General features: G+C 50.6%; 1 protein-coding gene across 1 annotated transcript in view; it reads left to right on the plus strand.

Annotated features, from left to right (window-relative positions):
* Positions 1–11,934, plus strand: part of LOC138109217 (GDNF family receptor alpha-4-like) — a 64,367-nt gene extending 52,433 nt beyond the window's left edge. The window contains 6 exon segments of the mRNA XM_069012296.1: positions 562–642; positions 3,974–4,319; positions 7,373–7,482; positions 8,863–8,997; positions 9,209–9,366; positions 11,725–11,934. Of these exon segments, the coding sequence (XP_068868397.1) occupies positions 562–642; positions 3,974–4,319; positions 7,373–7,482; positions 8,863–8,997; positions 9,209–9,366; positions 11,725–11,871 (977 nt within the window). The 3' untranslated portion in view covers positions 11,872–11,934.
* The last annotated feature ends 1,414 nt before the right edge of the window (positions 11,935–13,348 follow it).

A 13,348-nucleotide genomic window follows, 5' to 3' on the forward strand; every position in this document is an offset into this window, starting at 1 on the left:
TAGTTCTATGCCAAGTAAGAACAGTCTGTTGGCAAGGAGAAAGGGAGAGATGACAGTAAATACGGAGTGTGTTGTCACACACATAACCCTGTGCACTGCCCTGTCTGTGTCCTAAAAAGAGTTGAGGACCTTTGTCCCAGGAAGGGACTTAGAGAAAACAGCAATAATGGTGATGGAAGCCCTGTGTATGTAGGGAGCTGGTGGTTTGAACTCTGCCCATGAGCAGGAGCCTGTGGTACAGCCTAGTGTCCTCTCTGGCAATGCCTGTAGAGTGCCACAGGGCTTGAGCTACAGAGAGTTGCAACTCAACAGTTCCCTGACAGACTGCCTGACTCCAAAACTGAGATCTATTTTAAAAGCCAGTTACATCCTATTCCCATCTCCAAGGATGTGTCCACACCTGTTCCCATGACTCTGCGTGTCCATTTACTTGTGGCCTCTACAGCATAGTCCCCTTGGACCCACCAAACAATCCTTTGCTGCAGATGTTGAACCTTGTACATCTCAACCATCCCTCAGGAGCCTCATCTGCCTTCTCACCAGTTTCTCTCTTCTCCCCAGGCATGAATGTTCTGGAGAGTTCCCCTTATGAGCCGTTCATCAGGGGCTTTGATTACGTCCGGCTGGCATCTATCACTGCAGGTAGGTGGGTGGGACGATGCTCTTACACCTCCTGGTGTAGGGAGGGAGGGAGCTGGCTCTGGGGTCAAGCACTACAGACAGGGAAGTCCTTTGTGCTCCCTTGTGAGCATTGCATGGATCAGGTCTGTCAATTGTTTTTCCAAGGAGTTGCCTCTGATTCCTCTGCTAAACTGTTACATGCTCTGGGAAAAGCCACTTGTGATTTTTGTCTTTTGGATGTTTGATGTCAGTGTTACCATGAAGGACTGGGACTTAAACCTGTGGTACAAAGACCCCTTCCAATGACCCATCCCAGGCAGACTCATTCTCCGTAGCAGGTGAATGATCTGTTCCATGCAAACACCTCATCAAACAGGAGCTGCTTGGGTGTTGTTAGGTTTGAGAAGGTGCTTCCACATCAGTCACAGGAGCCAACTCCACAGGAAAAAAGGTCAATAACTCAACCTGTGTGTTGATGCCAGCCACAGCCTTTAACCACCTGCCCTGAGGGCAACCTCAGGACCTAGAGCCATGTTCTGCTCCACATCCTAATCCTGTTAACAGCTGAGCAGAGCTGCCTGAGACCTTTTAACTCCTCGAGGGCTCAGCAGTTCAAAGGTCAGTGTGGCCGCCAGTAACCCGTCCATCACCAGTGGCACAGCTGCCACCGCAGCCAGCCTATGCACCACAGCCTGGGGAAGCTTTACCAATCTACCTGTCTGGGAGCAGGTAATGTGCTTCTCCTATGTATCTGGCAGATGTGCCCAAACAGCTTTTCCAAATGAGCGCCTTGCTCTGGGGTCACAGCCACAGCTGGAGTGCACCCGAGCGAGGAAGGAGCAGCATGTCCCTGCAGCTGGTGAATGTCTGCAGTCCCCACCATGGCCAGGCACTTGTTGGGTGAGAATGTCCAGGAGCAAATTAACCCACCAGCCCTGGACAACTGGAGCAGAGGGGAGGGGAGGTGCTGCCTGACCTCGCTCTTACTGGCTCCACCTGGCAGATCAGCACGTGGACAGGGAATTTTGTTTGCTGGGTCATGGTTTTCTTTACTGGAGTTTTCCCCCTTCTGCTGAGTCCTAGAAAGCTTCAGAGCATGGGGAAATCTAGGGATGGGGATTTTTATGCATGGTTAGCACACTCTCAGGTTTTAAAGCAAGTTGAAATGGTTGTGCAGCAAAGCGAATGGGCCGAGATCATCAGGGATTCTTCAGAGGACTTGGCATCCACTTAGGGACACAAAATTTCATAACCTTTCTGTCTCTGTTTATACTAATCAAAACCTTCTATAACATAACTTACGACCTGCTGCCTTCTGCCTGTCCAGTGTCCAGGGTCATATGGTCAACACTGACAAAGGACCCTCTTTCAAATCTACCAAAAAGAAATCCCAAGAACTTGTTGAAACCTCAGACACCTCTGTGATCATAGGCCAAGTGAAAGCAACAGGTACATTAAACCAAATTTTACAAAAACAATATATGGCCACTATCAAAACTGTACACATGGATCCCTCCACTCTGATTGTAGCAGTGATTTAAAAAGCACATCCGCTGGTGTTGCGTGGGAAGAGGAGAAAATCCAGCATGTTCCCTGTGATTTATTGGCTGAATGGGTAATGAAACCCTTCCAAGTAACTGTTTCCTATATGTTAGCTGGCAGCTCCCCAGCATAAACTAATGCTCTGACAATATTCATCTCTGGGCACTTCTAAAAGGAAGCATTTAGTGATGGGAATGCACCAAGCAAAACTTTCACCCATCATAAAATAGCTGAAAAACTTGGAATTTGACTTCCAGCTCACTGTAAGCAGTGGGGGCAACAGGAGGGGAAAAATAAATGCTGGAAGAAGGAGCATCTGATAAAGTCAGGGATATAAAAGAGGGCAGCCAGCTCTGAAGTGCTCAGGGAGACTGTCAGTGTTTAATACTTGTCAGCAGTGACTGGCTGGTTTTAACTCCCAGTCAAAGATAGGGCTTGACTCTGCATTGGGAATTTATCATTCTGGGGTTTTTTCCTCAGCGGAAAAATCTTTCTCTGCTGGGGAGAAAGTCCTTCTGGTGTGCTGCAGGTCATGATTTTAATTCAGAGAGGTGAAAACCAGCTTCAAATTCATTTTCTCTCTCAAGTTTGAAGGACCCTTGTCTTATGTGTTCAATCAGACACAGTCTGATGTTTCCACTGATGCCTGCCAGGGACTCTGTAGCATTTTTCCCCTCTATAAAACAGACCCCATCCACCTTTGAAGGAGCCCTAGAACCAGTGTTAGACAAATACCTTTCCCTCTTCTTTTCCCCCTATTTACAGACAAAGTTCTTGGCATATAAACTCCCGAGATCCTTCTTTTCCCACTGAAGATGCTGTTTTTCTCATCCATCACTACAGTTTTTGCTTCATTTTCCTGACCTTTCCCCTTGCTGCAGGTTTCCTCCACCTTCCCTGCATCCCACAGCACACCTCTGCTCTCCCACCCAGACTGAGACATTCTTTCTCCTCCTGTTTAGGAAGGTGGAAATGCAGAGTGATTTTGCTGAAGTCAGTGAAGGGTGACCCTGCAAAGGGTGTGGGGAGAGACCCACGTGCATTCACATGCAGGCAGCATCAGGTCCCAGGGGCACGAAGCTGGATGGTACCTCTGACCCCACCCTGTAAAGGCACTGTCACTACTTAGGACATGGGGATACTGGGTCGGACTGGTTTGGATGGGGCACACTGCTACCCAGACGAGTCTCTCTCAGCTGGGAAGATCCTGGGGTGAACAAACAGAGCTGCTGCCAAAGCCAGACATGACCCTCCAGAGGCCTAAAGAAACTCACTGCCCGCCACAGGGAGTCTGAGGTGCCAGGAATTAGTGCAGACCATGCATGTATCAGAGACCCAGCTTTGCCACTGACTCAGTCTTTGATCTTGAGCAACTTGTGGAAACAGAAGGTTCACTAATGGAGATCCCAGCGCTCAAGTGGATCCACTCATAGCCATAGGTAGATGCACTTTCTAATGCCTGCTGTCTTCCAGGCCTCAGGCTGGTTAATTTGCATTAGTAAAGTGTTACCAGGTGCCCAGATTAAAGCAAAATTCATTTTATTAAATATGCAAACTTGGTGAAGTGATCTCTGAGGTGTGAAGTCTGGTATGTGACTGTGGCACTTGGGAAAGCATGAGTATGGAAAGGGGATTTGGTCCTACCAGGACACAGAGAGCAAACCTACGCCTCACCCTGGCCGCTGCCTTCCTGGAGCAGGTGTGGTCTCACCAAGGTGGCCATGGATGGGAGCAGGGTGGGGATGAAGGTCTCAGGGGTGGTGCTGCTGGCAGGGAGGTCAGCAAAAAAACACCTCACCATGTCCCACAGGGTCTGAGAATGAGGTGACGCAGGTGAACCGGTGTCTGGACGCCGCCAAAGCCTGCAACGTGGATGAGATGTGCCAGAGGCTGCGGACGGAGTACGTCTCCTTCTGCATCCGGCGCCTGGCCCGGGCCGACACCTGCAACCGCTCCAAGTGCCACAAGGCTCTGCGCAAGTTCTTTGACCGCGTGCCCCCAGAGTACACCCACGAGCTGCTCTTCTGCCCCTGCGACGACACGGCCTGTGCCGAGCGGCGGCGGCAGACCATCGTCCCTGCCTGCTCCTACGAGGCCAAGGACAAGCCCAACTGCCTGGCGCCTCTGGATTCCTGCCGAGAAAACTACGTCTGCAGGTAATGTTCACCTGCAGGGTCCTCCCAGGGTGCACCATCCTACAACAATGCACTGACAGGTCATTGCCTCGGTGGCCCCTTCCCGTGAGCCATGTCCTTGTATCCTACAGAAGATGTTAACAGACAGAAGATGTGAGTTGATCATGCTGAAGCTTTTTAGACATTTTCTATGGATTTTTTGGCTTTGGTCCTAGAGAAAGACTTGCTATGGAAACAGTTCCAGGAAGGTGCAGGCTAAGCAGGAATATGGGGGAGGGGTCCTTACAGCTACTTTCACCAATCCATCTGCCTCACTGTCTCTCTTCCCTAGCCCACAGCATCCTCAAGGAGCACCCAAGGTATCCTGACAGCCACAGACACTTGTGAAGGCCTTAAAACCATGTTTGCTTGTTTGCTTATTTAATTAGAAAAATTAATCTATTTATGTATAAAACGCGCCCTTCTGCTGCAAGGCTGAGGGTTGGAGAGACCTTATAGCACCTTCCTGTACCTGAAAGGAGCCTACAAGAGAGCAGGAGAGGGACTTTGGACAAGAAAGAGCAAGAAGTGACAGAACAAGGGTGAATGGCTTGAAACTGGAGGGTAGATTTAGATGGGATATTGGGAATTCGTGGCTGTGAGGGTGGGGACACCCTGGCACAGGGTGCCCAGAGCAGCTGTGGCTGCCCCTGGAGTTCTGGAAGTGTCCAATGCCAGGTTGGACAGCACTTGGAGCACTCTGGTCTAGTGTAAGGTGTCCCTGCCTGTGGCAGAGGGTGGAACAAGAGGATTTTTAGGTCTCTTCCAACCCAAATCATTCTGTGATTTGGTGATTCTATGTTTTGGTGATTGCAACAGGAGTCTCAGAGTCCCAGTGTCATTCCAGATCCATCGCACAGTCTGTGGCCAGCCTGGTTTGCTCCTCTGTTTCCATCCAGCCCCAGTCACACACACACACAGACTCATTCCATGTGCACACTCACAGCAGAACCCCTTCAGTGCTTTTCCTTCATCTGTACTATTTTCACCCCCCCCTGTTTCTCAAAAAGTCTTTGATATTCCAGAAGGTTAATCCACACAGAGCTCTCGGGAGCAGAGCCCACCTGGCAGTGAGAGATGTTAAACAATAACAGCACCACGGGGGCCCCAGCTAAGTGCCCTGAATGCAGCTGCCCCATGAGCAGACACCTGGGGAAGAGCCCAAGAACAAGTGTAGGATGCACCTCCCTGTGTTGTCCCAGTCTCTAATTGTTGTGGGATTAGGGACTTCCTGAGCTAAACTACCAGCAGCCATCCCCTACCAGCACATCATCTTTTAATCACAATAAAAATATTATGTATTTTCACAAAGGGAGGTGAGAGCAGCAGCATCCTCTTGGAAGCACAGAAGTACAAATACCCTCAGCACTCTGCACCCCAGAAACATGGAGGCAAGGGAACTACTGAACTATTCAGAAGTAGACTCTGAAGGATGCAAAGCCCCTGAGCTGACCAGGCCCTGCTCAGATGTTGTCCCCTGGCTACCCAGGGAATCCAAAATGGACGGGTACTGCCCTCTCTCTGACATGACAAGAGGGCCCAGTGGGGAGAAAGAGGTTCAAAGGGGAGAGTGTTGCTCCCCAGGAGACTGGAAACTATTTCCTGCAAGCAGCACCGCTGTTAATTATCTGGTCCCTTGGCCTCTGAATATATAATATAAAATATCCTCTAGAGACACAGAGGGAGCAAGAGGTTGACATTTGACCTGGTCAAAGCCAGCAGTGCAGAATCCACAAGGAGAGCTGGGAATAAATCATAAAGAAATGGAGTGAAACACTCCCAGTCTCACCCTGTCTGCACTGCAGCTCCTGCACAACTCTAACCCTTTGAACTTCCCAGCTCAGAGGGGTGGGTTCTACTAATATGGATTATGTAAAATCTGCAGTCAGTATCTCCCTTCTCTAAATCTCTAAACAATGCAGCAAGCTTTGGGAAAGAAGATTTTGCCTGTCCCTGTTAGAGGAGAAAAGGGTTGGTATGGGGCAAATATGGGAACAAGATGAGAAAAAAAAGAAGACTAGGGTGTAGGGCAGAAGTGGGCTGGAAAGTGCAAATTGGAATGCTGACAACTGACCAGGAGCAAGAGCAACGTGTCTGGAAGAGAGATGATGTCTGGGAGGAGCAACATGCTCCATTTTTCTGAGATTGCCCAGGCAGGGTAAACATTTGAGGTTTCAGTTCACAGCTCATACAGTGCAGGTTGTCACAGAAAGAACCCTCACTTCAAGTGTTGTCAGTGCTGGTGCTTGCGGGAGTTTCCTAAGCAGCTCAAATGCCATGTGAAATCCCTTCCTACCTGGCCACAGAATGAACGTTGAGATGGATCTGGATCTCCAGCTGTTACTATGTCCTGCCTGAAAGCCCTGTGTTGATGTCTCAGATATCGTACAATCTCCAAACACCACCATGTGCCAAGAGCTGACTCATGCCTAAAGAATTACGTGGCAAATAACTGGTTGGCAGAATGATTTGCCTGCTCCACAGAGTCCTTCTCCTGAGAATGGGCATCTGCAGCAGAAGCTGTGGTGGTGGGTAGAACATTTCATATCTGAACCTTTGGACATTTCCCTTGTTTCCCATATTTAGAGTCTTTAGAGAGAGAAACTGGACCAGAGCAATTCTCTGTTTCATCAAATCAGACTAAAAAGGAAGATTGGGGTCTTTAGGCAAAGTTGTTAGACAAAAGATAGAAAATGGCAACACAGACTGATTTCCTTCCTGGTAAGATCTCTTCTCTCAAAAACCAACCTCACACAACAGGAAACAAACATTTCTTCCAAGACTGGGCCTTTCTTGCAGTCCTGAAGGAAGCCTGTAAAACATTAACTGCAGAACCTGTTCAGAACCTCCTCCTGGGTTTGCTGAGGTGTGCAGGGGATTGTAAAAGGACGTTTTTTCAAACTGTTTGAACAACACCTACAGCAGCATTTTGCAAACATGTTCCCTTCTGCGAACACCACAAGTGTGCTGTTACATCCCCTTTGGCCCCAGTTACCTGTGGTAATATGTCCCATTTTGTGCTCTGGCTCCATCAGGTCACGCTACGCAGAATTCCAGTTCAACTGCCAGCCGTCCCCACAGGCTGCGAGCGGCTGCCGCAGGGACAGCTACGCTGCTTGTCTGCTGGCCTACACCGGCATCATCGGTAAGAGGCTGCCTCCTTGCCATGGGCTCCTTCCCAGTTTGGGTGGGAAATGTCTCCTCTGGGTGGGAAATGTCACCTCTTACTATGAGGACAGTAGGTGGAGAGCTGAGATCTCAGGGGCATTGTAGAGTCATGGAATGGTTTGGTTTGGAAGGGACCTGTAAAGCCCATCTCATCCAACGCCCTGCCATGGGCAGGGACACCTTTCATTAGACCAGGTTGCTCCAAGCCATATCCAAGCTGGCGCTGGTCTTTCTCCCTTCAGTGATGTGACTAAGCCATGAGTATGGGGTAACTTTAGGATGTCTGCAGTGGAGGGAGAAAAACCATGGACTGCTGCAAGATTCGAGCTTCTCTCTCCAGTGGAAAGAGATGGGCTGTCCCAGGGTGTCTGCTCTGCCAGGGATTCCCTGATGCCATCACCAGTGATGCCACTGGAAATCACCGTCCACTGCCATTTTTCTGACTTTGAAGGGTGTCACATTTGGGTTTCAGATGCTGCAGAGCCCAGCTGGCAGCAGTTGGCACAGGCACAGACAAGAGTCCAAATGGAAGTGCCAATGGCCTTTGGATCAGGTCTATCCTGATGGATGAGATAGACTGACATTTTTGGGCCAACATTTCATTCTGTTTTAATCTTTCATTCTGGAGATTGAGATTGGCTTTTTCAATGACATCATGAAAGCCTTTACGCACATTCACATACAGTTTTTGAATGCTCAGCCTGGAGAATAAAAGGCTTCAAGAAGACCTTAGAGCTCCTTCCAGGGCCTAAAATGGCTCCAAGAGAGTTGGAGAGGGACTTGGGACAAGGACCTGGAGGGACAGGACACAGGGAATGGCTTCCCACTGCCAGAGGGCAGGGATGGATGGGATACTGAGAAGGAGTTCCTGGCTGTGGGAGTGCTGAGGCCCTGGCACAGGGTGCCCAGAGCAGCTGTGTCTTCCCCATCCCTGGCAGTGTCCAAGGCCAGGTTGGACAGGGCTTGGAGCAGCCTGGGATAGTGGAAGGTGTCCTTGCCCATAGCAGGGGGTGGGACTGGATGGACTTTAAGGTCCCTTCCAACCCAAACCATTCCAGGATTCTCTGAATGTTATTAGGGAACCTGAATTCCCAGAAACTGCCCATTCCTTGGACTGATAGCACTTCATAATTGACTGAAGGCTTTGGTGGTGCTGGTGTGACCAAAAGGGTTGTGACTACTCCTCTTCTCTCTGGGAGCAAACCAGACCCATGACATCAGCACTGGAAGGGTTTTGCTGCTGTCATGGAGGGGCTCGGCTGAGGCAGAGTGTCCCAGGAGAGCAGCACAAAGGGATGTCACTGACCCTTCCCGAAGTTCCAACCCTGCGGTAACACTTATCCGTCGGTCCCGGCAGGCAGCCCCATCACCCCCAACTACATCGACAACTCAACGTCCAGCATAGCTCCCTGGTGCACCTGCAATGCCAGCGGGAACCGGCAGGAAGAGTGTGAGAGCTTCCTGCACCTCTTCACAAACAACATCTGTCTCCGTAAGTGTCTGTAGGCACTGCTGCATGCTGGTGAGGCTTCTTGTGGATGGGGGCATGGAGATGCCATGGTCCTCTAGGGTCTGTCAGTGTCCAGCTCCGTGTTACTGAAGAGCCTCAGGCATCCATTTGGGTGATGCAGAGGAAGAGGCTGGGAAAGGGATGCTTCCCCCTGCCCTGACAATCCTTTTCTCCCTCTCTTTCCCACACAAAGAAAACGCCATTCAGGCCTTTGGCAACGGGACTCACCTGAACACAGCTGTGGCCCCATCCATCCCCCCCACCACACAGATGTACAAGCAGGAGCGAAATGCCAACAGAGCTGTGGCAACCCTCAGAGAGAACAACTTTGAGCACCTCCAGCCCACCAAGGTAGGAGAGGGCGGGCCTGGCCCAGAGAGATGACTGGCCATGTCTGTGTCTCCTGCAGCCTCCTTACCTCAGCTCCTTCTTCCACCTGTGTCATTTCAGTCACATGCAGACAGCCAACCTACCCTCCCCCTCCTGGAGGCCTGATCCACCCTTCCTTTCCCTTCCCTTCCCTTCCCTTCCCTTCCCTTCCCTTCCCTTCCCTTCCCTTCCCTTCCCTTCCCTTCCCTTCCCTTCCCTTCCCTTCCCTTCCCTTCCCTTCCCTTCCCTTCCCTTCCCTTCCCTTCCCTTCCCTTCCCTTCCCTGCCCTGCCCTGCCCTGCCCTGCCCTGCCCTGCCCTGCCCTTCCCTGCCCTGCCCTGCCCTGCCCTGCCCTGCCCTGCCCTGCCCTTCCCTTCCCTTCCCGTTATTGAGAGCTATGGTTCATTTAGAAGTACTGGGAAATCCATGGGGTTTTCAGCCAGTGGACCAGTGGCTTGGCTCCTCACTCTCCTTCAGAGCATCAGTTCAGCTTCAGACAAGCATTTCAGCTTCCCAGGACACGAGTTCCTCCCTTGTTGGAGGAGGATTCTAGAGGTCATAATGCAGCAGTTTAACTAAGGTTTGCGAAGCTTTGGAAAATTTGAAAGGAAAGATTCTGTTCATCAGCAAATTATTACTATCAAAATAATATTAAATTGAAATTATTTTCAAACAAATAACAGGTTCATTTACTGATGATGGCTGTGAAAGGCATTAAATATTTTATTTTTAAATAAAACAAAATGACCTTGACTTGCCAGCCACCAGAGTAATTTTCAGATTCAATTATTTTACTATTGAATAATTAACAGTGACCCTCATTTGCGGAACATTCAGGTTACAGAAGCTGTCAGTTTTAACTAGACTCCAAGGACTGAGTGTGGGTTTTGCACTGGGCTGGCTGATACCTTCAGAGAGCTTCCAAATGCAGGTTATTTTAAGGCTTATCACTGTTTCTTTTGCTGGGAAAATACCCGATTCACCTCTCCCCACCCTGTTTTCACAGAGCAGCAGGTTGGGAGGTGGAGAAAAGTGGCCTCAGGTTCCCTCACTGCTCTCCAGGGCGCTGGTGGCACTGCTGCAGAGCACAGGGATACCTTCACCAGGCCATAAGCTTGGGACCCAAGAAATCTTTTTGATTTGCCTCAAGTCTCTGCTCCCCAGACCTGCTCCCCTAGAGAAATCCAAGTAGTGGTCTCAGGTCCAGATCTAGCATGGAGAACTTCGTCCCGGAAGTGATGGAGAAGCTGTGAACCATCTGTGGCCAGGACAGTATTCCCAACAGCAAGTGGGAAGCTGGAAAAAGCAGCTGCAGTAAGGGATGGCCCTACTGCATCTCCAACCTCCTCGTGGCAGCAGCACATCCCTCCACTGAGGTGTGAGTGCTGCTGGAGCATGATCCCTGCTGACGCTGCAAGAGAAACCAGAGGTTTGGGTCTTGACTTTGGACTCAACTTCACATCCAGATCCCATTCACCTCTGGATGTGAGGGAGAGAGCTGTTGAAATGTCTCCCAGCACCATGGAGGTATATTCAACACCCAGAGAAATCTCCACCTTTAAGGCCACTAGGTCAAGCCACTGGCCAGCAGTGGCTCCGTAAGATACCTGGATCGCACTGACTTCAGTGGGCATCCAGGCACCCACCTCACTCAGTGGTGTCACTGACACCTCAACCAGTGTCCAAACAAGTTCTGTGCCCACAAATGGCTCTGCTGTGACACTACCTTCACCAACATCTCCTGAAGAGCTGCGTTGACCTCCAGGCCAGAGTCTGGGTGCTGAAATCAGCCCTGGCCCCTCTGCACATGCACACACTTGGGGCTGTACAGCCCCTGAGCCCCAAATCCTCTGAGGCACCAAGGAGGACCACCAATTTGATTGGAGATAGAGCCCCTCTCCTATGAGTGAAAACAGAGAATTGGGATTGTTCAGCCTGGAGAAGTGAAGCTTCAGGGTGACCTAATTGTGGCCTTCCAGTACCTAAAGGGGCTCCAAGAGAGCTGGAGAGGGACTTTGGATAAGGGCCTGGAATGACAGGACACAGGGAATGGCTTCCCAGTGCCAGAGGGCAGGGCTAGATGGGATATTGGGAAGGAATTCCTGTCTGTGAGGGTGGTGAGGCCCTGGCACAGGGTGTCCAGAGAAGCTGTGGCTGCCCTGGGAAGCTGTTCCAGGCCAGGTTGGATGGGGCTCGGAGCAACCTGCTCTGTGGAAGGTGTCCCTGCCCGTGGCAGGGGGTTGGAATTGGATGGTCTTTATGGTCTCTTCTAACCTAAACCATTGCATGACTCCTTGATCAGCTACACCTCTCACCCCACGCTGTCTTCTTTCTCTTTCAGGTGTCTGGAGAGGAGAGGCTCCTGCGTGGCTCCACTCGCTTGTCCTCAGGGACCTCCAGCCCAGCAGCCGCTTCCTGCTGGGCAGCCTCTCTGCTGCAGATGTGGCTTCTCATCGCTCCTGCTGTGCTGAGCCTCCCTGTGATGTGAGGCAGGGCAGGCACACACCAGGCAGAGACTCAATTTGTGTTGGTTTCTTTACTGAACAACCAGGCCAGTAACTTTTTCAGGAGGAGGGCAGGGAGAAGGGAGGGGATGGGAAGGTGGGGTGAGTGTTTGGGCATCCCTTCCTCTTCCTCATCTGTCTGCCAGTTCATTTGATTTTATATGATCAGCATTGTTGACAACCAGCTCATTCTTGGTCCTGGCCACCTTTCCACACCACAGCTTGGTTGTTGTTTCTCCAGCTCTCTGGGATAGAGTTGGAGCCATGGACAATTCCCTTGGAAAAGAGGAAGGAGAGAGTTGATCCAAGAAATGAGAGCTGCAAAGGAAATGCTTTTTCCTGCCCCAGCCAAGAGGGGAAAGACTTTTGATGGATGGATGAATGGATGACCTGCCAGGAGGTTTCCTGAAGTCCTGACTCACACTGAGGGGCTCTTGACAGGACATGTCAAGTGATGTGGAGTTCAGACTGTCTCCAGGGTTGCTCAGGACCTGAAGGACAACCCATCTGGTTCCTTCAGACTGAGGCAACCAGAGCACTGGTGAGAAGGTGGTTGGTTTTGTTCACTGGAGAGGAGCCTGAAGCACCTCTGGGGAAGACCAAGTAACCATGCTCAGAACTGCCTGGCAGGGATTATCCCCCCTCTCACAACCATGGCCAGAGTGCAACCAGCATCCATGTCCCAGCTGTCACCCCCTCGGGCCCTCCTTCTTAGGGAAACCTGTGTCCTGTATTGATGGTATTCAGGAAGAAACACGTGTGTTGCATTTTGTTTACGGCTGAATTTTTGGTGTCCCAACCCAAGCATCTCTATCCGCTGGTCTTGTACAGTGTTTGGGGCATTTTTTGTCACATCTAAACAACCAGAGACCACTATTGTCCCATTCCATTGACCCTTTCTCCATCAGGGGTCAATGTGAGAGCCCGTGGGCAGGATTCAGTGTGAGCCCAACACATCCCACTCTCACATGTTACCTGTTCATCCACTGGTCTCATAGGCAGAAGGTCTTCAGCCAAGGGATTTCATTAGTTTTCCTAGGCAGAGAGAGGATAGGAGAGGTTTGCTAGATACCACCCTGAAGAGAGAAATATCCAGCCAAGAAAGGCCAAGTAATGAATTATATCATGGGTAGGGACTGGATTGTTACAGTTTGCTCTCCTAGAAGAACTGGCTGAGGCAACCGCCTTGTGTCCAGGTGAGCAGGTGAAGGGCTTTGCCTCTTGCCAGGTTCTGTTTTTTTCAGTCAAGATGTCATTTAAGCAAAGTGACCCTTTCTACTGAGCTGCAACCCAAGCCTAGGGCAGGAAGGTGAAGACAAATACCTGTCTGGTGTCTTGGGGCACAGGGAGGCAGATGTGTGAACTTGGACTACCTGAGCATCCCAGGGTCTTTCCTCGAGGAGGTGAGCTGAGGAGTCCTAGTGCCCTCTTGGTGGGCTGAACCCCTTTAGTGTGTTAAGC

The sequence above is a fragment of the Aphelocoma coerulescens genome, chromosome 4, assembly GCF_041296385.1.
Source record: "Aphelocoma coerulescens isolate FSJ_1873_10779 chromosome 4, UR_Acoe_1.0, whole genome shotgun sequence".
Taxonomy (NCBI): domain Eukaryota; kingdom Metazoa; phylum Chordata; class Aves; order Passeriformes; family Corvidae; genus Aphelocoma; species Aphelocoma coerulescens.